This window comes from Archocentrus centrarchus, chromosome 2 (assembly GCF_007364275.1).
Source record: "Archocentrus centrarchus isolate MPI-CPG fArcCen1 chromosome 2, fArcCen1, whole genome shotgun sequence".
Lineage (NCBI taxonomy): Eukaryota > Metazoa > Chordata > Actinopteri > Cichliformes > Cichlidae > Archocentrus > Archocentrus centrarchus.
This window is the reverse complement of record NC_044347.1, coordinates 7,115,377-7,140,425: the sequence shown is the minus strand read 5'-3', so window position 1 is coordinate 7,140,425 and position 25,049 is coordinate 7,115,377. Positions and strand designations below refer to the sequence as shown.

The following is a 25,049-nucleotide window of genomic DNA, read 5'->3' as shown; positions in this document are numbered from 1 at the left end:
GAGAAGTCTAATGCTTCCACTGTGACTGCCGTTGAAACAAACTATACAGTTATTTAAAGTAACATATGCAGTAAGCATTATGTGCTCTTGTTTGTCTTTTTTAATACAGATGACCTGACAAACCTCTGTCACTTCTGTGGGAAAGAAGAGCATGATACTGACTTCAACTGGGTAATGACATCCAAACGAGAATTAGACTGTTAAATGTTATCAAGAATTCCCTTGAAATTGTATTTTAACAATTTTTTGTTTGTTTGTTTGTTTGTTGTTTATAGATTCAGTGTGACTTGTGTTTGCGGTGGTTCCACCAGTACTGTGTGAACAGCCCACCACCAGAGGAAAGCTTTATTTGTTTGGCTTGTAAATAGTTGAGATATGATGACTACCACTGCAGCGTGTTTGCTAAGGGCACACACAGTAGAAAACATAAAATAAAATATGTTTATGTCTATCCATGTATAATTAATGTGTTGCAAATAACATCCATCCATCCATTCTCTTCCGCTTATCCGGGGCCGGGTCGCGGGGGCAGGAGCCTAAGCAGAGAAGCCCAGGTTTCCCTCTCCCCAGCCACCTCCTGCAGCTCATCCGGAGGGACCCTAAGGCGTTCCCAGGCCAGCCGAGAGATATAATCTCTCCAGTGTATCCTGGGTCTACCACAGGGCCAGGGGGCATCCTAATCAGATGCCCGAGCCACCTCAACTGGCTCCTTTCAACGGCAAATAACATAATCCCCAAAATCACCCAGATTATTAGGCATACTTTATTCATCAACTAAAAGCAGTCATGGTAGGACAATAAGTGTGCATTATAGCAATTTAATTCAATTCAAAGATCTTTATTATCCCCAAGGGGGCAATTATTTCCACAGCCAGCAGTACAATAATGATAAAATTAAATTTATACCGTAAAACATACATAAAAATGCATAGAATCACAACAAATCATTTAAAAACCTAATTGCTGATGGAACAAAAAGATTCTCTTAATCTATTTGTCCTGCATCTTTGGACCTGATATCTGCATCCAGAGGGAAGCAACTTAAACTCCTGGTGCAGTGGGTGGTGTGGGTCTGCTAGGATCAGTCTGGGCTTTTTCACTGACCTCACCTTTTGTAAGTCAGTGAGGTTGATTAAGGCTGTGCCAGCAGTTTTTCTACACACCTTTACAACTCCTAGCAGCTTATTCCTGTTCTTAGCATTTAAAAATCCGAACCAGCAGATAAGATTAAATGTAAGAACAGACTCAATAAAACAAAAGTAAAACATTTTCATGAATGTAAAATCCACATTAAAACCACGGAGCTTCCGATAAAAGTGCATCCTCTGATGGGCCTTTTTGCAGAGTAAATCTACGTGTGCTTCAAAGGTCAGCTTATCGTCAAGGGTCGTTCCCAGATATTTATACTGGTTTACGACCTCGACATTTTCTCCAGAAATTACCACAGGCACGGTGACTATCTAGCAGGGGAGCACAGATGTTGGCAGACGGAGAAACACAGTGTGTGTAGTGCAGTTTAAGCTAGTAGTACACTGCAATGTCCTGAAATTTGTATTAAAATTCATTCAATTTACTTACAAAACGATACGATACTTTTGTTTTTCAGCGTTTTAGGTTTATTGGAGCGAATACACACTGTTAAAAAGTAGCTTACAGAATCATGTAAGAGCTTGCTTTGAGAGGGGAAGCATAAGGCATGGCAACTGGCTTCGCCTCCTCTGCCGCTCTAGAGGGTGGGGATACAAATTATGTCGGGGATAACTATTTTGGCACGACACCGGTAAACAAGAGGTGAACATACAAGAAGTAATTTGATTGGATGCAATCCATGCTGAATAATCAGGCAGGAATGCCGTAAGTTGCAATTATTTGACAGCTTATACTGATGACTTTGAATATTACTGCTTATTTTGCCGAAATGTTAATTTAATGAGTTGATGTACTTTATTTGTGTAATCCTGTCTCTGTGTTGAGACCAAGGTTATTTTCTGTCATTTCAGTTTTCACCACACATGTTATGAAGACAATTAAACAAACTGCAACTAATCTCCAGGGTCTTCATTTCACGGTTTAACTCGGTGTCACCAACACTCTTGTTGAAAACACTAGAATTACAACAGTGTAACATATGCTCCATAGTCAGTCAATATGATCTGCCAAAAACACAACACCATACCATGGAAAAATTCCTATACCCCACTTTTCTCCCAGATTTATTCTCCAATGGTAAGATTCCAAGTTATGAGCAAGTTCTCTTTTTCTTCTATTTCCCCAAATTTCATTGGATTGGTTCTTATTGGGTGCTTCACCCCTCTGTATAGTGAAAACCTCATATGGTAATTTCAAAGTTGCCATATAACAGCATCCTATCCACCCATATGGCAGAAATATATACGCTTTGTCACCACAAACCTCCAGGTATCCTTAAAATTTCCTATAGTTACATTACCAGGCAACAGTTGATGTTTCACACTCACAGTTTCACTCTGTTTTTGATATGGTATCTTAAAGGTCACTTGAAACAACTCCTTTGCATTCTTAGGCTTATGCTCACCAAAATCCATCCTATATTTGGTACAGTCCGAAATACCCATAAACATCCCAGGTCCTCGGTGAGTATTATTAGAACAAAAAAAATCTTCAGCTCTCTCAGGTCTTACCACCATTGCATCCGGAATTGCTGTTATTGCATTCTCATGTTGATCAAGTAAATTTAAATATAGCAGCTCACTCAACCAAGAACAGTTTAACCTAGGTCTAAACAGATGCACTGACAATGCCATGACTATATCTTCTGCTGATTGTTGTCAGTATTTTATTGGTGAAATTGGTCTTTACTTCTTTACTTACTTCCTCTAAAGTTGTCAACAAAGTAGTAGCTTGGGTTGTAATATTAACACTCTTAGTTACTTCTGGAACCAAAGTTATCATTGTCCCTTGAGTAGTTATTGCAGTAGATTGTTTCTGAGCTAAGGTTGTTATCATAGTTGTTGTGGTGAATTGTTCCTGAGCCTTTTCAATTACTGTAGAAACTCTAGCAGGAATCAAACCTCTTATTATTAGTATCACTGTACGAGTTATGCGACCTCCTATCCATTTATTCCCAAATGGGATAAATTTAAACTCTAGTGTATAAAAGGTACATCATTCATTCTTTCACAAATTCCTTGACTTTGCGAGTGATAAACAGTAGGGGAAAGTGGGGTGATTTGTGCCAGTGGGGAAGTTGTGCCACCCCCTGTTTCTAGGGAACCATAAAAGAAATTTGTCATGTGACCACACATTTTGAAGAGTCAGTCATTTTACTCATCCTGTAAAGATGAGAGCCTCATTGCCTGAGAAGTAAGCACATTTAACTTCAAAAAAATGTTTTTTGCCCTACAAAGTAAGATTTCTATGATCAAGGTTTTTTGATTGTTGTGTCTGAACAGTTATAGACAAGTTTGAAAACATTCTACAAATGTTTTACTGCTTTGGTATGCTACGCTATAAGTCTATACAGCTAGCATTATGTTAGCTAAAAAATGCTAGATGATGCATTTTTTCCAAAAAGTTTGGGTTGGGGTGATTTGTGCCAGAGGGCCTGGGTTAAGTTGTGCCAGTGGCACAACTCACCTCCACTATTATTTATTGTAATTGTACACTGTTTTATTTATTTATTTTTTATCACTAAAACTATGTGACATTCTTCATTTTAGACCAAAAATAGAAATAGATCATAATGCCACAGAATTATAAGAGGAAGACAGGCAGGGGTTCAACCAACTGCTCCACCAATTACCCAGTTCTGCTCATTTTGGACAACCATGAATCTCACATCTCACTGAAGGCAGTGACAACTCCTAAAGAAAATGGTGTTATGCTCACCCTGCCACCACACACAGCTTTCAACCTTTAGACAAAACAGTCTATTACTAAATGAAAACCTACTACAACAGTGCAATGGATGGATGCGCAGGTGATGGATGCTGATTTTTTTCTTCATTTTTTCATTTTGAACTCAACTTTGTTCTGATGTGTGCATAAAACCAGAAGTGCCTGACTCCGTGGTATAATTCACAAACGCACAGCTTAAAGCAGATAACCCGAAACCTGGAGAGGGAATGGCGTCTCACTAAATTAGAAGATGCTCATTTAGCCTGGAAAAAGAGTTTGTTGCTCTATAAAAAGCCCTCCGTAAAGCTAGGACATCTTACTATTCATCACTAATTGAAGAAAATAAGAACAACCCCAGGTTTCTTTTCAGCACTGTAGCCAGGCTGACAAAGAGTCAGAGCTCTGTAGAACCGAGTATTCCTTTCACTTTAACTAGTAGTGACTTCATGGATTTCTTTACAAATGAAATTTTAGACATTAGAGAAAAAATTATTCATAACCATCTCAAAGATTATTCTTCATGTTCGGCTGCTTTCAGCACTGCTGGTATTTGTTTAGACTCTTTCGCTCCAGTTGGTCTTTCAGAGTTAACTTCAATAGTTACTTCCTCCAAACCATCAACATTCCTACTAGACTGTTCAAAGAAGTCTTTCCAATTATTGATGCTTCAATCTTAAAAGTGATCAATCAGTCTTTATTAGTTGGTTATGTACCACAGACCTTCAAGGTGGCTGTTATTAAACTGCTACTTAAAAAGCCATCACTGACCCAGCTGTCTTAGCTAATTATAGGCCAATCTCCAACCTTACTTTTCTCTCAAAGATTCTTGAAAGAGTAGTTGTAAAACAGCTAACTGATCATCTGCAGAGGAACGGTTTATTTGAAGAGTTTCAGTCAGGTTTCAGAATTCATCACAGTACAGAAACAGCATTAGTGAAGGTTACAAATGATCTTCTTAGAGCCTCTGACAGTGGACTCATCTCTGTTCTTGTCCTGTTGGACCTCAGTGCAGCTTTTGATACTGTTGACCATAACATTTTATTACAGAGATTAGAGCTTGCTATAGGTATTAAAGGTACTGCACTGCAGTGGTTTGAATCATATTTATCTCATAGACTCCAATTTGTTCATGTAAATGGGGAGTCTTCTTCACACACTAAGGTTAATTATGGAGTTCCACAGGGTTCTGTGCTAGGACCAGTTTTATTTACATTATACATGCTTCACTTAGGCAGTATTATTAGAAAGCACTGCATCAATTTTCATTGTTATGCAGATGATACTCAGCTTTACCTATCAATGAAGCCAGATGACACACATCAATTAGTTAAACTGCAGGAATGTCTTAAAGACATTAAGACCTGGATGACCTCTAATTTCCTGCTCTTAAATTCAGATAAAACTGAAATTCTTGTTCTCGGCCCCACAAATCTTAGAAACATGGTGTCAAACCAGATACTTACTCTGGATGGCATTACTTTGGCCTCCAGTAACACTGTGAGAAATCTTGGAGTCATTTTTGACCAGGATATGTCCTTCAATGCACATATTAAACAAATATGTAGGACCGCTTTTTTGCATTTGTGCAATATTTCTAAAATTAGAAACATCCTTTCTCAGAGTGATGCTGAAAAGCTAATTCATGCATTTATTACTTCTAGGGTGGACTATTGTAATTCATTATTATCAGGCTGTCCTAAAAGCTCCCTGAAAAGCCTTCAGCTGATCCAAAATGCTGCAGCTAGAGTACTGACAGGGACTAGAAAGAGAGAGCAGATTTCTCCCATATTGGCTTCTCTTCATTGGCTCCCTGTTAAATCTAGAATAGAATTTAAAATTCTTCTCCTCACATACAAGGTCTTGAATAATCAGGCCCCATCTTATCTCAAAGACCTCATAGTACCATATCACCCCAACAGAGCACTTCGCTCTCAGACTGCTGGCTTACTTGTGGTTCCTAGGATACTTAAGAGTAGAATGGGAGGCAGAGCCTTCAGCTTTCAGGCCCCTCTTCTGTGGAACCAGCTTCCAGCTTGGATTCGGGAGACAGACACCATCTCTATTTTTAAGATTAGGCTTAAAACTTTCCTTTTTGATCAAGCTTATAGTTAGGGCTGGATCAGGTGACCCTGAACCATCCCTTAGTTATGCTGCTATAGGCCTAGTCTGCTGGGGGGGTTCACATAATGCACTGTTTCTTCTCATTCACCTTATTTACTTAGTTTATACTCCACTCTGCATTTAATCATTAATTGATATTAATCTCTGGCTCTCTTCCGCATCAGGTCTTTTCTCTCCCCTCAGCCCAACCGGTCGCGGCAGATGACTGCCCCTCCCTGAGCCTGGTTCTGCTGGAGGTTTCTTCCTGTTAAAAGGGAGTATTTCCTTTCCACTGTCGCCAAGTGCTGCTCATAGGGGGTCGTTTTGACTGTTGTGTTTTCTCTGTATTATTGTAGGGTCTTTACCCACAATACAAAGCGCCTTGAGGTGACTGTTTGTTGTGATTTGGCGCTATATAAATAAAATTGAATTGAATTGAATTGAATAAAGCGCTAGACCTTGTTTAAGAAAACTGACCTTTGATTTGCTCATGTGGTGCAATAGGGTTGTAGAAAAGTAGCCTTTGATGTTGTAAAATAACTTTAAATAAACCTTAAATGAGTCATTTTGTATTGTATTTGTCTAGCTTTTATAAAGCATTACAGTTTCTGAGATCAAAATATTCTGTTTACTTCAATAATCAATGGCACAATTTACCCCAATGCATTATCTCCAAATGCACAACTTACCCCGCACCGGGGGCAAGTTGTGCCACAAGACCACTTTTTTTCAGAAAGCTGTGTTTCTTAAATACCATATTTCAGATCCAAAGTGATTGTTCCCAGGGATGCACCACATTCTGAAATATATATATATATATTTTAGTTGGAAGCATTACTATCATGGTCTTGCTTTAAAGTCACTTTAAGTAAAAACTGGCACAACTCACCCCACTCTCCCCTACCAAGAACAGTTTAATCCCCAGTTTTTCAAAATCAGTTTCACTGTCTTATCAACAAACTTCTCCATTGTCTGAAAATATCCAATCTTAAAATTCCCATCTGCTAATCACTTCTCTGAACAGAATTTTAGCAAGAAATTGCACTTTTACTAATGCATAACCAGAGCTCAATTTTGTCATTCAGTTGATAACAACACTCCAGATCTGCCTCACGCAATGGCAGGACATACAAATCTGACCTGAGTCTGGAGTATCTCTCAGCCTCTCGCATACAGTCATGTAGTTCACCATCTTTTGGTGTTGGCAAGTTCTCGGCTGGATTCGTTGTGACGCACTGTCGGGTTGTGGTTTCGGCTCTCTCCCGCTGTTTCTCTTATCAGGCGGAGGGGAGACCAATGGAAGCAAATATACCTTGATAAAAAACTCCACACTTCACAAAGAAACTCACTGGAGATGAGCAGGTTTCGTTTCCATGATTTATTGAAGCACAAAGTTAAACAAAGTACAAGAAAGCAAAAAGCTTCTCCCGGGAGTCGAGTGCCTTGAAGCCATTACACAGGAGATAAGGAAGACCAGAAAAAGAGCCTTTTCTCCCAACTTTACCACGTCCTTTTATAGCCCAATCTCACACCTCCTCCTGCTGTTATCAGGAAAAGTGGGCATATTAAGATGCTCCTCACACAACAGTTTCATGACTTGGTCTCGGGGGCTAACATGATGAATAGCTCTCCCATGGGAAAATACCTCCCACCTGGGCACTAGCCCGCCCTTCTATCCATATTTTCTCATTACTTGAAACACTTTTGGGGCGGTCTTATCTCGATTCACACATTTACTCCCTGGGCCTCATTAAGAGGCCCAGGTGTGAACTCAGCCCCCCTTTCCAAGGCACCCACTCCCCGCTACTTGACCTCCCCTCAGGCCAGGCCGTGTCAAAAGTGCACTGTGTACAAAGGTGAATTTCTAAAAAAGTGGGGGGTGCAGTACTCCTAGTGGAAAAAAACCAGGCTGGGCAGAGTAGGCCTCAGTCCCTTTCCACCCACCTATAGCATGCAGTGCTCCAGTGTGTGAGTGACAATATAGGTGAAAAATAATATATAATATGACCATTACTTAGAATGTGTGTTTAATATATGTAACAATACATGATATAAAAATATTGAAAGTAAATACAGATGCCAACATGATAAAAATATCCCACAGCACCTCATCAAAGTGACGTCTTCTTGCTCCAGCAACCTGTGATATTCTCTAAGTATGGACATAATCAATGTGTATTTACCATAGTTCAGCAAATTTCTGAAACCATGATGATTAAAAATTGTCACTGGATAACCCCTCGTGACCAATGATGCTTTATCATACATTAGTGAGACTCCCACTAAGGCTCTATAGCATGGTGGTAGTCCTTGCTCCACTTCTGAATAAGCGGTCGAGTAGTAAGAAATCGGTTGAGGATTTATTCCTCTGCCAGTTTGTTGGCATAGGACTGCACATGCATATTTGCCTCCTGAAGAGATGGACACATACAACAAGAAATTCTTGGAGTAATCTAGAAGCGCCAAAGCTGGAGATTCTTGCAATCTTTGTTTAATTGTTTCAAAGGCTACAAAGCCATCTGGTGTCCAAGAGAGCATAGAGTGAAGCTGAGAGCTTCCAGTGTCCTTAATCATAGCTCTCAATGGTCCTGTTAAACTGGCATAATCCTCAATCCACGCTGAAGAATAGCCAACAATTCTCTGCTTCCAAGAGTCCTTCAATTTGTGGCTTAATTCCTCAGATTGTCTCTTCTTTCAATGAATATTGATCCTTCCAAGGGAGTCTGACCCCTGGTCCAAGTTCCACTTTCGTTGGTTGAGCTGACTTCTCCAGTCCAATCATCATTTCCAATGGGCGATTGTTCACTTCCACCTTTACAGTTGGATCTTTCTCTGGTCCTGATGCTACCAGCTGACACCTCCCACTCAGATTCTCTGGGCATCCCTACAATCCTTGTTCCTTTCTTCTCTGCTTTCATCAACATCCTCCTAATTTGGGGATCATATCCTCCAACAATTCTTTCCAAGTCACTTCTGTCTTCATCCTCTTCTTCTTCTTCCAACCTTCTGTTCCTTCTGTCACCTTTACTTTTCAATCTTGATGTTTTCTTCTTGCTTTTAGAAGAAGGAGTCAGTTTTATAATTGTCTCCGCTTGTCCCACTTCAATTACTCTGTCATTATCATCCTTAATGTGGTAGTTGCCATCCTGGTTAACCACTGGAAGCTGAGGGTATACTTTTTCAAACTTGAACTCCTTTTCGTAAGGGGGGGGGGGGGGGGGGGGGGGGGGGGGGGGGGGGCTTGTCCACTGGATTGAGATGTGAAAAAGGCACACTAGTTTCAGCCATCAGTTTCTGCGTTAATTTTATATTCTTCTCAACATCTTCCAGGCTTTTATTCTTCTTGTCCTTAGTTGCTTGCATCAATTTCTGCCCTTCTTTTTCAAAGAGCTGAAGGACACCAAGTTCCATTTGCCTTTTGTGTTTTCATTGTTCTCCTTTCTTCCCCTTCTTTTGTTCCGCTTTGTATGTAGACACAAGCACCCGTATGGTTTGAATTACATCTAGATTTAAAGTTCCATCTTCAGGCCAGGGTTGATCAATATGTGGCCATCGTTTATGCCATTTATTCAACATTTTTACGATAAGTGGTTTAATCAAAGAATTACTTTACTGAGCCACTTCGATTGGCGTGATTGTTTGCTTAGTTTTAATGTCTTTCTTAGATATTTTACCTTATTTAAATTTAAAATCAAAAGTTTTCTTGAATCTTTGGCTTCCTCCCCCTTTTTTTTTTTTTTTTTTAATCTATTTATTTATTTATTCACTTATGCGATTAATGTCATCGACCTTATTTAATGCTAGTAGTTGTAGCACAATTAACAAAGATAAGTTTGCCAACACCAGAAGAAACAGCAAACCTGCTGTTGCGAAAAATTTCACTTGACACTTGGTCTTTTGTTAAACAAATTCATCAAAATGCAGTATAAATTTGTCAAACCAATGAGCAAATACTATATGGAACACCAAAATACTCAAACACAATGCAAAATAAATCTAACTCAAACCTATGTACTTTTAATAACTAATTCAAACTGTGTTCACTAAATATATGGTCAATCTGTGCCAAGTCTGTGCAAAAATGAAAGCAAATATATTGTATAAAACACCAAACCAAAGCATGTACCTATAAAGGCAAAATAAGTGTATTTAAAGAGCTTTAGAAAGTGGTGTTTTATCAAAGGAGTTTGATTGACAAGAAAAAACAAACACTGGCCTTTTGCTGAAGTCAGTTTGCTAGGCTATTCAATGACCAGGCACATCTGGATCAGATCAACACAGCTCTCCCCCCTTGGTCTCTCTCTCTCAGTCAAGCAAAAAGAAGGAGAGAAGGGGCAAAGGTTAGTTTAACATTTAAAACAATTTCTGCAACTCAAATTCTTTCTCCATATAACATTCTATATGACAATAAGGTTTATTTCTTTAATAAGAAGAGTTTATTTCACTCTCAAAACACCTCTCACACACAAAGTGTTCATGCTTGAGTACATATCAGTCCTATATATTTTTGGGGCTCATAGATGGGCTTTCTAGCAATCAATTAAAGGACTTCTCTTTCTTTTCTCCCTCTCTTTTTTTTTTAATGCATATATATATATTTTAATGACAGATAATAAAGCCAACAAAAGTCCCCAGGGAAAAAATGACTATCAAACGTCTCTTGTGAAGGCTCATAGATGTTGTCCTTCACAAGGACTCATAACTTTTAACAATAAGGGCAGCTCATGTATTGTGTTCTATTCTAAGTAATACACAACAGTCAGAAACCTTTATTTCCAATCACTGTCCAGCAGCAATTATCAAAAAGATTAAAAAACATTCCAACACATACACCAGTCCACGTCGTTCACAGATGCAGGAGACACACACACATACACACACATACAGCTCCTGCTCACTGAACAAAGAAAGGATGGAGGGGGGGCACATACACACAAGACTGGAGCGCTCCCTCAATCCATTCACATAAACATATGCCTACACACCCAGTTAGTCTTCCCTCTGCACACACAAAAACACATAAACTCACTAGCACTGACACACACACACACACACACACTGAAATCACTTCTCTCCATATGCAGACACATTTCTCCAACTATCCAACATACACACACACAGCTATGCATACGTGCACTGCAGTTACACATACGCACACAAATGGGGTGTCTACCATTAGATACACAACTCTGCACTGCACACACTGCTCACACAATGCTCGCTGCTCACCTACACATAGACTCAAGCACCCAAACAGAGAAAGACAAAATCTCCTCAGCTCTCACACAAAGGAAAAGGCACAGGGATGCCACACCCTTACTCTCACAGGCCGGCACGCACAGACATAAAGGACAAACAACGTCTCTCCTCATAAACACAGTTAGACTCACACACAAGAGCAAGGAAAGTCAGGTGGTGTCTCCCCCTCACAAAAAGAAAGAAACCAATTCCACAGACACGTCTCGGTCAACATGAAACAGAAATACACAGACTAGTCGACTTTTTCTTTTCTACCGCTTCTTCACATCTGGTTTTAGGATACGAATTTATGCTACCTCTAATGAAGTGCAAATTCAAATAGAAAGTTATATCATACACAACTCGTCAGCAGTGTCAATGAAAACCTTTTCTATAGAACTTTTCTACACTTCCAGCTTTCCTCCCAAAAAAAAAACTGACCTAATAAAGCAGCTCCATTATTGAAGGCTTAACCCAATTAAGCAGCTATTTCTTTCCTTATCTTTATTCTTATACCTTTTTCATCAGTACTCATTTCACTTTTCTCTTTTACATCTTATTTCTTCTCTTTTTCTTCACTTCTCTTAAAAAATTTAGAAAGAGGAATTCCCCAAAAACATCCAAAAAATTCCTACACACAGGATCTTTACAGTTTGAGAAAAAGGCTCAAACGGGAAACAGCTTCCCATATAAGGGAGTATGCACTCACCCTCCGGCTGGCTTATGAGTACAGAGCTGGACCGCTGAGTCTTCAAGCACAACTGCAGGTCCCACCAGCTGTCTCGGTTCAGTGACGCCAGAATTTGTCGTATTTTTGTATGGTTGCATTCTTGAAGAAAGAATCCTCGCTGACAAAGTCTTAATGCATATATACAAAATTTATTGCAAAGAAACAGACAGTGTCAAAACAGATGCTTCTCATAGCCATCTGGGACAGGGTATTGCCAATCGCCCTAACTCCCTGAACAAAGGAAGAACAAAGGTTATATAGGGGTGGTCAAAACCCCCAAACTCCTAACTTTCCATATATGGCTATAAAAACAGCTTCAACCTACATCTGAACATATGGTCATCCCTTATATGGAAGCCAGAGACCTAAAAGAGGCCCTCTGCATTCTTTCTGGCCTGAGGCCAAACTTTAAAGCTCAGGTTACTTCTTTTACACAATCAATAAGGCCTAAAAGAAAAAGACCATATATGCATATATAGTTTAACAGAGCAGTACAGACACCACAAGACCCAGACGGTAGATTTATAATACTTAATTTATCTATTCAGAATATAGATTTATGCATTGCTAGTACATATGGGCCAAATGTTGATGACCACTCTTTCTTTCACTCTTTCTTCACTTCACTATCTGATCACTGTGACACCACACTTATAATAGGAGGAGACTTCAACCTGGTACTTAATGCAGACATTGACAGGCTCAGTACAGCAGTGAGTCTGAGGAACTGGCGTCTGCAGACATTCTTAAACAGTACATGAAGGATTTTGGTCTTTGTGATGCTTGGCGTTCACATCACCCCACCCTGAGGGATTATAGTTTTTTCTCACCAGTACACAAGTCTCACTCCCGCTTAGATTACTTTTTAGTTAGCAGCTCCATGATGATGGATATCACAGACACTCAGATTCACCCTATCACGATCAGTGATCATGCACCGGTGTCTATGTCTCTGACACAGAAAAGAGTCACACCACCAATCAGGAACTGGAGATTTAATACATCATTACATAAAGAACAAGATTTCATTAATTATTTCAAAAAGGAGTAGGCTATATATTTAGAAAATAATGATCTGCCAGGAATATCACCATGTGTTCTTTGGGAAGCAGGAAAGGCAGTAATGCGGCTGCATTTTTGGCCACAGCGGCTTTTTTCGGCAGTGGAGAGGGATAGGAAATGGGGGAAAGATACAGGAGAAGGAACGCGGGCAAATTGGAGATGGGCCAGGACTCGAACCTGCCCCGCCTGCACCGCAACGCGGCATATGTATGTGGTCATCATCTTCACCACTATGCCACCCAGGCACCCCGTATAATTAACAACCTGAGGAAATTAAAGCTGGAATTAAATAAAATATCTGATAAGAAGACACAATTTATGTTACAGAGGCTACGTTTTGAAAACTTGGAACATGGAAATAAATCTGAAAAATTCCTGGCCAACCAGTTAAAACTAAACAACGAAAAAACAGCTATTTATTCTATTAAGGATTCAACTGCTAACATTACTCATGACCGACAACAAATAAATAAATCTTTTAAAGATTTTTATGAAGCCTTATACTCATCACAGATTAATCCATCTGATGCTACCATTGAAGAATTTCTTAATATAAATCTACCAAAACTAAATGATGAACAGGTTGCAGCTCTGGATTCACCACTTTCAGTGTTTGAATTCCAGGAAGCCTTAAAGCATCTCCAAAATAATAAAGCCCCAGTCCCAGATGGTTTTCCAGCCGAGTTTTATAAAGAATTTTGGTCTGAGCTAGCACCCACTCTTTTCAGAATGGTAACTCAGATTCAGAATGATCAAACACTATCTCCAAATATAAACTCTGCTAACATTAGCCTACTTCTTAAACCAGGCAAAGACCCCACACTCCCATCCAGCTACCGCACAATCTCTTATTAATGTAGATCTTAAAATAATTTGCAAGGTCCTGGCCAGAAGATTAGAAAATATTACTCCATTTATTGTACATCCAGACCAAACAGGCTTTATCAAGGGTCGATATTCATCCAATAATACACGCAGACTAATAAACATAATAGATTATTGTTCTATTAACAAATTAGAAACCACAATTATATTTTTAGATGCAGAGAAAGCTTTTGTCCGGGTAAACTGGAAATTTTTATTAGCGGTCCTACACAAATTTGAATTTGGTTCATCCTTTATAAACTGGATCAGAACATTATACAGCTCTCCAAATGCACGTGTTAGGATAAATGATGTTATTTCCCAAAGCTTCAATCTGCAGAGGGGTACCAGACAGGGCTGCCCACTCTCTCCCTCACTTTTTGTTATTTTCATTGAGCCCCTAGCAGCAGCAATCCGTCAACATGCAAATTTTAAAGGGATTCAAACTGAAAATACAGATCATAAAATAAGCCTTTATGCTGATGATGTATTATTTTCCTTGGGAGGTCACAAGCTTCTCTTCTGAAGACAATCTCACTAATAGATAAGTTTTTATCTATAACAGATTACTCTAGCAATTGGGCTAAATCAACAGTTTTGCCTTTGAATTGTAATTTTCAGAACACCTCCAGGACTCCACTAAAATCAGGTAATATTAGATATTTAGGCATCATTTTTTCTGCCAGGCTCTCAGCCTTACGATTAAATCATATCCCCCTGTTAAAAACAATAGAGGATGATCTGACAGGTTGGAATAGTTTACCTATATCACTCAGTGAATTAGTTATGGAGTCATGTATATCACACATAGTTCTTACCACCTTGTCCATTGCTAAGAAAACTATCCTCATGAATTGGAAATCAAAAAATAAACTGTGTATTACTCAATACAGAAATCTATTATTAGATCATGTTAGCTTAGAGAGATTGTCTGCTTCTTCTAAAAACCAATTGGATGAATTTGACTCCCTCTGGTTCCCACTGATCAGATCCATTACTTAGCGGGGGTGTTTGGCTGTGGGCTCTGCTCCCAGTGTGCTTTGTGGGTGGCCTGGGGTGGACTCTGGGGGCCCGTGTGTGTCTGATATCCCCCAGGACTGGAATCCTGGGGCTGCCGTCTTGTGGCATCCGTGTGCTTGTCCTGGTTGATGGCGGTGGGGGGCTTGGGTGGGTGCTGCCTTACAGTCTTGGGTGTGGCCGGGCTGCTTGGGGTGATGGGTGCTGGCCTTTGGCCAGATTGGCCGGTCTTCTCTGTGGGGCTCGGGGCGTGGGGTCTGGGGTACCGGGGCTCTGGGATTGTGCCGGCTGCCTGAGGACACTCAGAAGGACACTCTTTACACTAAACTTCACACACGCACTGAGGAACCCTCCCCAAAACTCATGTGTTTAATAAACTGAATGGCAAATGAAGACACTGACATATCCTTTAATGGTCTAGCCCAGACTGTAAATCCAGGATAAAGAGGTTCATTGAATGTGGTGTTGAAGGTGTGGAGGTGGATCAGAGTGTCAGAGGAGACTCTGTAGAAGGACAGAGTGCCAGCAGGACAGTCCACATACACTGCTACTCTGTCAGAGACAGAGGAGGAGGAGATGGATGTTTCTCTGTTGTTGTGCCAGACAGAGTAACCATCATCATCAGAGCAGTTCAAACTCCAGGACTGATCATTCCTTCCAAACACACAGTCATTTCTGTTTCCTTTCCTGCTGATTCTTCTGTAACTCACTGATATTAAAACCTCTACTCTCCACTCAACCTCCCAGTAACAGCAACCAGTCAGACCATCTCTACACAGCAGCTGAGGCCACCTGTCCTCAAATCTGTCTGGATGATCAGGATATGACTGATACCCAACACGTGTCACCTTCCTGTTGTTGTCAGACAGTTTGAGTCTTCTGTTCACTGTGTTTGTGTCGATTGTGAGTTGACAGGAATCTGATGGAGAGAACAAACACAATCCAGCTGCAGTTACTGATCCATCATCTGTTCATTGATTGACACTTTGATGATGCCTCCTGACATCAGAGATGTGAATGAGTGATGTGACAGTTTGAAGATGGTTGAATGTGTGCTGCTTTGTTTTCATCAATCACATTAAAAACACACTTACACTTCCTCAGACCTGGTCTCAACCATCGGACTCCAGCAGGCTCCACCCTGAAAGGAGGAGGGGGGTCAGAGCAGCACAGTCTCTTTCAGCATGCACACATGGACATTACATCGCTCTCAGACACACACTGTTAGACACTGATTTTCAGATTGTGTCCTCTTTGTGTTTGTTATAAATGGAGAACATCAGTGACTCTGTGAGCTGTTAATTAACAGCTCTGGAAAAAGATGCAACAGGTTTGTTGTATTTTTCTGCATGGAAATGATCACAGAGGGACCTGCTGACTTTTTGTTTTCCTGTCCTTGATGTGCTGCTACTTGGTCTGAATATTAATGATCAGAGTGGATCAATGATCAGATCATTATTGCAGTGCACAAACAAAGGCAGCTGCAGTGAACTACAAAGGAAGCATCTGTCACTTCACTTTTCATTAGTTTCTGTTTTTGGATTCTCCTGCTCTGTTTCACTCACTCTGATTCTCATACTCGTGTGCTTCACTTTGATTTTTCTCACTGACTTTGATGATCAATATTTCAGATTCTCCTAACAGGAACATGAGCCACTGGAAATCAATAGAAAGGCTCATTGATGCTAATTTATTTATGCAGGAATAATATTAATGACAATAATGCAGTGAAATCAGCAGCACTGATGTTTATAACTGCCTCTGTCTCTGGATCTGTGGGGGTCTCTCCCTGGGACCACTTTTGACAGCATGTGACTGAAGTGCTGGTTGGCTGCGTGGCCACCATGCAGGCTCCTTCTGGAGCTCTCAGTGCCCTCGTCTGCCACAGCACACATCCCACAGTGCAGGCTGCAGGCTAACAGGATGTTTATGGAGATTTTCTCTTTTGAGACCCCCATACAGATATCTACTGTTTCTGTTCAAGCAGACTTTCTGATAGAAGCAAAGTAAAAAGGTTCCTCTATGTGTGACTGTTCAGATAACACTCGTATCCAGCATGAAGTCATCAGACAGGGCCAGAGTGAAGTACAGCTTCCTCCTCTATCAGACACTGTCTGTGGCTGCAACAGGCCTCTCCATACCTGAGAGTTTCCAGTCTCAGCTGCTCCAACAGCTTCACTCCTGCCTCTCCTGGATGGTTGTAGCTCAGGTCCAGCTCTCTCAGATGGGAGGGGTTGGAGCTCAAAGCTGAGACCAGAGACTTACAACCTTCTTCTGTGATCAGGCAGCCTGACAGCCTGCAGACATGACAGATACTCTTAGAGAACAGCAGAGCAGCTGCATGCAGACAACAAACTGCAGCAACAAATCAGTTTAAAATGAAATGACTGAAACAGGAGTTCAAAATAACCAAGTCATCAAATCTTTTCAGAACCAAAGTGGCAGCTAAACATCATCCTCCACTGAACTGTGCTGCTGGTGAGGCTGACATCATTTAAGGATTTACATGAGAAAATATTTCATTCAAGGCTCAGGAGTAAAGTTTAAAGAAATCTTTAAAATAAAGAAACTCAATCTCCAACTCCAACTTCCACTTATCCTTCAGGGTCTCGGGCTGCTCTAGAGCAAAAGGCAGGGTACACCATGTACAGGTCACCAGCCTGTCACAGGGCTAACACAGAGAGACAGACAACCGTTCACACATATGGGCAATTTAGAATCACCAATTAACTTAACCCCAGTAATTGTATGTCTTTGAACTGTTGGGGGAAACCTACACAGACATGGAGAGAACATGCAGACTCCATACAGAAAGGTCTGGGTCAAACTGGATTTGACCCCAGACCTTCCAGCTGGGAGGCAGTGTGCTAACCACCACACCATCATGCTGCCAATTTAGCTGAGGAGCTAACTGAAAAGATATCTTTAACATAAAGAAACTCAAAAGGGAAAATTCTTCGAGCAGAGAAAAAAACCTGCCACAGTTTAATAATTCGCTAAATCATAGCAGACACAGTCCTGCATCAGTTAGACACTAATTTTAGTCATCTCTTGAACATTTGAAGAATGCTGACCTGAGTGTTTCCAGTTTACAATGTGGATTCTCCAGTCCAGAAGATAAAGCTTTCCCTCCTGAGTCCTTCAGGTCATTGTTACTCAGGTCCAGGTCTCTCAGACTAGAGGACTGGGAGCTGAGAACTGAGGACAGAGTTTCACAGCTTCTCTCTGAGAGGTTACAGAGACTCAGTCTGAAAAGACAATAATAAGAAAGCAATTAGTAAAGGATTAGTCTTCTTAAGTAACACTGATTCACATTTTAATTGGAGCGGTACTAGTGGGTGGATCAATCCTAAATTGATAGTTGATATCAATGGTGTATTGGCATCAGATAAATACTGGAGTGATGGAATTGATACTACATTCAATACTGCATTGCTCCTGTTTCATCAATAATTCAACAATTATGCAAACACCATTCCTCGAACACTTTGCTCCTCCCCCTCATCCTCTGCTCTTCTGTGATTTGTTGTTGTGTTATCATGTGACTGAGCATACACATGTAGGCTGTAGTAAGTGAAAAGGAGCATCCTGTGGAAATGTTTTTCAGCTGTAAATGAACACTGCAGTCTATGTATGAAGGATATTGTTTACTGTGGCAACACCACAAATTAATACAAACACATTAAAAAGAGGCAGATGGAAATCCTTCAGACAGATTCAGACCCTCAGCACAGAGACAGAGGCCTTTTAGAGAGGAAAAGAATATCCAGGTAGCTCATGTTAGTGATTAAAGTATGTTATTCACAATATATACATGTGTGATTCTGGTAATAGTAATTTTGCTTGAAATGCAGCATTATAAATGTAACAGAATAAGTGAGAAGAATCATTCTGTAATGATTTTGAATGAAGTGCAGTAATGACATGAACAGGAGGTCTTTCTCAGGTCTTTCACTGATAGTTAATCATGTATAATTATAATCAGTGTAATGAATGAGAAAGTATGAAGTTAGGAAGATGAGCTGTACTGACCTGATTGTGAGGATGAAGATAAGAAGTGCAGTAGAGCCTATTCAGGCAGGCTGTGTGATACAGGGAAGTACTGAATGTGCCAATAGGATGAAGTGTGTATATGCATGTTTGCATGGGCGTGTGTGTGGCTCACAAAGTACATCTGAAAGAAAAAGTGGTGCATATGGACAAACGAGTATAAACAATGCCGGACCTACCAGCCCAGCAAAGGGGTGGACGATGCCATAATCTACCTGCTGCACAGGTCCCTCTCTCACCTAGAGCAGGCAGGGAACACTGTGAGGGTCATGTTCTTTGACTTCTCCAGTGCTTTCAACACCATCCAGCCTGCACTGTTGAGAGGGAAGCTGGAGGGAGCCGGCGTGGACAGGCAGCTGACGGCATGGACCATCGACTACCTCACCAACAGACCACAGTATGTGAGGTGCCATGACTGTGTGTCTGATGTGGTAGTCTGCAGCACGGGGGCGCCACAGGGCACGGTCCTCTCACCCTTTCTGTTCAGTCTGTACACCTCAGACTTCAGGTACAACTCAGACCACTGCCACCTACAGAAGTTCTCAGATAATACGGCCATCATCGGATGTGTATCAGATGGGAATGATGAGGAATACAGGGGGGTCATCAGTGACTTTGTCGGCTGGTGTGAGACCAACGCACTGCAAATCAACACCAGCAAGACGAAGGAGATGATCATAGACTTCAGGAGGAAGTCACCCCCTACAGCACCGGTGAACATCCAGGGAAAGGACATCAAAACAGTGGTCTCTTACAAGTACCTGGGTGTTCACCTCAATAACAAGCTGGACTGGACTACAAACACAGATGTCCTGTAGAAGAAGGGCCAGAGTCGACTCCACCTGCTGAGGAGACTGAGGTCCTTCAGTGTCTGCAGGACTCTGTTAAAGACCTTTTACGACTCAGTGGTAGCATCTGCCCTTTTCTATGCAGTGGTCTGCTGGGGGGGTGGATGCACCAAAAAGACAGGAGCAGGATCGACAAACTGGTGCAGAGGTCAAGCTCTGTGCTGGGATGTCCTCTGGAGTCAGTGATGGTGCTGGGTGACAGAGGTGGGAAGTCAAATACTTCGTTACTGTACTTAAGTAGATTTTTCAAGTATCTGTACTTTACTTGAGTACTTATTTTTCTGACTACTTTTTACTTTTACTCCCTACATTTTTACACGAGTATCTGTACTTTCTACTTCTTACATTTTCAAACAGACTCATTACTTTTTAACACGTCAGAGAGAAGTTTGCATTTCCGGTCAGTGTGCCGTCAAACATCAAACGATCTGAGCCTAAACGGAGGAATAATAACAGATAAGAGACAGTCGTACTGGCGTATCCTCCATCACCAGGGCTTATCGGGTACAAAGGGATTAAATACATATAATTGATGTCTCATTTATAGCGCTATAATCAGGGGTCACAGTGGGCCGGACCGAGTCTGTAAATTGTGCTCACGGGACATAAACAGCTTAGCTAGCACTACTGAAGAGGAGCGAGCATAAAGGGAGTCATGGCAGGCAGTAGCGGATCTAGGATTTTTCTGAGTAAGGGGCCATCAAGGGGCCACAGTATTCATAGAGGGGCCAAGTATTTGTGGAAGATGTGGTGATATACGGACCAATAAAAATTAAAGCCATTACATTAAAGCTATGGTAAATCTTATCACCATGAGGTGTAAGAATTCAGTGAACTTATGTGCCATTTCACTAAATAACAATATCAGACATTTCATACATTACAGCATTAACTGTTGTTGCTCTCCCTAAATGATTTCTGACCTAATGAAAAGGGACTGGAGGTGTCCTGCTCTTGACCAGCCTCTGGTCTACTGTGTCCTGCTGCTCCCTCCCTCCTCTCACCCTGCTCATCTTCAGCTGGCAGACTCACTCTTTTGCTCAAAAACTGCTGAATTCCCACCTGAGACTGACCCTTACTTTTCATATTCTTCTCTATCACTGCCAGACATTATAGTTAATGTTAACACACAAATGCAAATTACAAAGAAGTACATGAATTCGGGTTACATGAATTAGTGAAATGCTAACGTCCATGTCCAAACACAAGAATGGCCTCAGTTAACATTACTCTTAACTAACTTTGCTTCTTAATTTAATGTTTTTCAGACTTATGCTGTGTGACAGCTCTGAGTAAAAAGGGATTTATGATTTATCATTACCAACAAATTCCTCAAAATGTAGACTGGCATCTATTATCGGTTAAAAAACTTTCTCCGCGAGATCGTTCAAATCTTCTTTTTCTTCTGTAAGCTTTATTCACACAGGACATTCCTATTTGGCTCATTAGCGCTACTGGTGTTTCAGCATGGAATTGTGTCCACCTATAATTTGATCCTTGCTCTCAGACAAAGGACAGATGAGTGACAGGACAGGGGCACATCAGGGGAGTAGTAATAATAATGCGGCCCTTTCACACCTAGGTGTGAAAAAAAGCCTTGCGCGTGCGTGTGAGGTGCGTGTGAGGTGCGTGTGCGCGTGCGTGTGTCCGTGCGTGTTTGTGCTGAGGTGTGATAATGACGTACACGGTATCCGATCAAATCAACTGAGCTCATTGTCTCTCCTCGCAACTGTTTTTCCACCAGACGGACATCAAAGAGGTTCAAACTCACAAGACAGTGCAAAGGTACAAAGGTAAATACAAAGGTAAATAATCTAATATCCGAGCTCACCTGTCGAGCATGATACAGACAGTAATTAAAATACTATGGCAAAATAACAGCCGTATATCCGAGTTCAACAGTGGGGCTGTTCATTTACATATAGAAATGTCTGAGGGCCCTGGCTACACATTAATCAGATTAATAGATTCACCCCTGAAATCCAAGGCATTTATTTAGACACACACAAATAATTACACAATCGGCCTTACTAAAAGTCTATGCGATGATAAAATAAAATAAATAATATACTGACATCCACAACAGGGCCCATTAATCATCTCAGTAACATGTCGCATTTACAAACGCCACGATCCGGCGACAACAGATGAAGTTTGCTGCATGTTTAGCCTTTTCACATTTCAGTGCTAGGTTCTTAAATCGCTTTGCAGTTATTTTTTAATCTGACTTTCCCATCGGAGACTTTTTTCTCAGGAAATAACTCACATGTTAGGGGGATCCGTTCATCCACTTACCGCGATCGTGTTGTATGTAGCCGCTAACGGCATAGGATCGCTGGGGACTGGTTTTTTTTGCAGCACGGGCCTGACCTGCGAATATGTGTGGATAAAACTGCAGCTCCTGTACGGGGTTACAAAAACAAATGCCTAGGTAATGCTAAGTTAACCCGAAGATCACGGAGCTTTCTCCCTCTTTTACCATGCAGTCCCACAGGCTTGTGTGAGCTCCTTTAGTTATTTGAGCAAACAAATTTGCTGTAAAAACCGAAGAAATCCCGATCGTACTGAAAAAAGTCAGACTATGATCAAAACAATCGAGCTCATTGACTCATTCTCATGCCTCTCCTTACACGTGTTTTTCCCCCCAGACGGACATCAAAGAGGTTCAAACTCACAAGACAGTACTTAATTAAAATACGGTTGTGAAATAAACGGCAATGGCCGACTTTCAACAGTGGGTGTGTTCATCTACATACAGAAAAGCAGGGCTTACTGTTGTTTTTTCTCTCTATGTGGGATTTTTTTTCCACGTCCTTAACACAGCGCCCCGACTGTTTCTTAGTTGCGAACATCACATTATTTTTCCATGTTAAAGCATGGAGCGATGAGAGTGTGATCAGCTGAAATGGAGTTCTTTTGTTGTTCTTTCAAATAAAGGTGCAAAGGATCATGGGAGTTCTCATTTCGTGGTTTATGTGTTTAGTTATCGGGCATGTTTTGCGGTTCTCTCATAGATATTGTTAATTTGAGATGTGAATTACGCACGTTTGCCAGGTACGGAGGCTAACTAGTAATGGAACACCGTGACTGAGATGTCTGTAGCCGCTAATGGCCTACCGTCACCGCGGGTGTTTCAGAGCAGCACGTATGTGTTTCTTGTCAATAAAGTTGCAGTTCCTGGCTATGAACAGTGAGCGCATGTCAGAAATTCTAAAATCAACTCAAATTTGCTGGTGTTTCTTGTACTTGAGCGTGACAAGACCGTCTCAAACATTGGTTGTGAGGAGGATCGCGTAGTTTCTTTTTTTTTCCAAGTTTTTTCTTTTTAAACTGACTCCGGAGCATCGCTACACTCTCTATCTATTAAATGGATTCAGGTAAGCATATTCTTTTACACAACATTATGTAAACCAAACTGTAATCTGTATAGCAACTCATTCCTTTTTTTTTTTTTTTTTTAAGAAAAATAAATAATTACTTGTACGGGTGTGTATTATGTGTATATTACATTAATGATAACTAATGATGTTTGTTTTTCAGACGTTAAAACTTCACCAACTGTTACATCACCACCGTCACAACCATCACGGGTGATGACCGTTCCTCCTCCTCCTGATTCTCCATCTTCTTCACCTCCACCATCTCATCAAATACCTGAAGAGCAACTGTCGCGGCGCGGGGTCATGGCTGTTAAGATCGTTACACTACATATTATGTGTAAGGCCGTGCAGAACTATCATGAAGGGATATGCTATGGATGTCAAGTCAAACACCCTAGCTATGATCAGCACAGTTGTAAGCAGGATATTCCTGATTTCTACTATGCGCATTATTATGACGAAGTGATGAAATTATTCTGGACAGATCGACTCATTCCTGCCATACGACTCTTCTTATGGTCCAACTGTGTGGACGACGCACGTAAAGATTTCACATGGATTGTGGACGCTCAGGTGTCTGAATTGATGCATGCATTAAACATCACAGAGGCAATAGACAGTTTGTATCATGAACTGAGGGAGGAGTATTTCTTTGAGGACTTACCAGCAGACCTTCTCATGGTGGAAAACTACTGGCTAGGCAAGCACAGGCTGTATATGTAATGCATACTGTGTATTTTTGTTTTTATGGGGTTGAAATAAAAATCAATGTTAAAAACTGTACAGGCTGATCATTTTTAACTCTGCATTCCTCACGGAAAACAGTGCAATATATGTTTAAACATCTTTTCATTCATTCATAATACGTTACATACTATGCCCCAAACAAAAAAAAAAACTATGGTTTAAAGCAATAGCTGTGTATTTTCCTATCTAAGGTGGGGGGGGAAAAAGAGTTCTCACAACATTTCTTATGTTCTATTTGTTATCACAACTGCATTTTCTTAAAATCACTAACTGACTCTAATTTTCAGGGACAAAGAGGTCGGCACTCACACAAACGCTCATTAGGTGAACTCTCACCCATGTACACTTTAACTATTCATCCCCAATTAGCAGGGTGTGTGTGTGTGTGTGTGTGTGTGTGTGTGTGTGTGTGTGTGTGTGTGTGTGTGTGTGTGTGTGTGTGTGTGTTAGTTTCTGTTTTTAGTACCGATGTTGTATCACTGAGTTTGATAAAACCTGACAGTTTGGTGAAATCATTATAGCTGCAGAATCTCATCCTTTTTCTGACCCTTCCACACAGATTACCCAAAGTACGATTCAAAGTCACAACAGAATATCACACAGGAGGAAATAATGTCTCAGTGATGTGTATAATCCTATTTTTGTGTAAGTCAGAACGATACACCAACTTACCCATTAACCGTGTTTCTATTCTTTTTCATCATCATTATCAGAGGATCTTAACTTGTTAATGAAACATCTCTGCGCAGTTTGTCTTCATCAGAACCAACTCAATAGACTACAGCAGAATAAAAGTTTTATTACAGGGTGTTGTTAAAACACTTCAATTCGGCTAACATGTTTAAACAAACTCCCACTCCTAAATAACCTTTTCTAAAATAACAATGCTAACAGCCCCTGTGTCTGCATCATGCAAAAGGTTTAGGGTGTTGATAAATCAGATCATACAGACTAGCACGTTTTTTTTTTCATGTGTAAACTTTGTTTTTTCTGTATCTTAGACTGCATACTGCACAAAGGGCTAGAGCCAATCAAGGGTGGGCCCCGTCACAGCAAAGGATCATGGGAGTTCTCATTTCGGTGGTTATATGCTTAGTTACAATGTTGTCAGTTATGTTTTGCGGTTCTCGCATCGAT

At 40.8% G+C, this 25,049-nt stretch overlaps 1 protein-coding gene across 1 annotated transcript in view; it reads right to left on the bottom strand.

The window, feature by feature from the left end:
- LOC115798479 (uncharacterized) overlaps nt 1–25,049 on the bottom strand; it is a 214,761-nt gene that overhangs the window by 30,001 nt on the left and 159,711 nt on the right. Inside the window, exons 16-18 of the mRNA XM_030755332.1 lie at nt 17,962–18,135; nt 17,029–17,184; nt 15,982–16,028 (exon numbers count right to left, since the gene is read on the bottom strand). Of these exons, the coding sequence (XP_030611192.1) occupies nt 15,982–16,028; nt 17,029–17,184; nt 17,962–18,135 (377 nt within the window). The remainder of the gene's footprint in view (nt 1–15,981; nt 16,029–17,028; nt 17,185–17,961; nt 18,136–25,049) is intronic.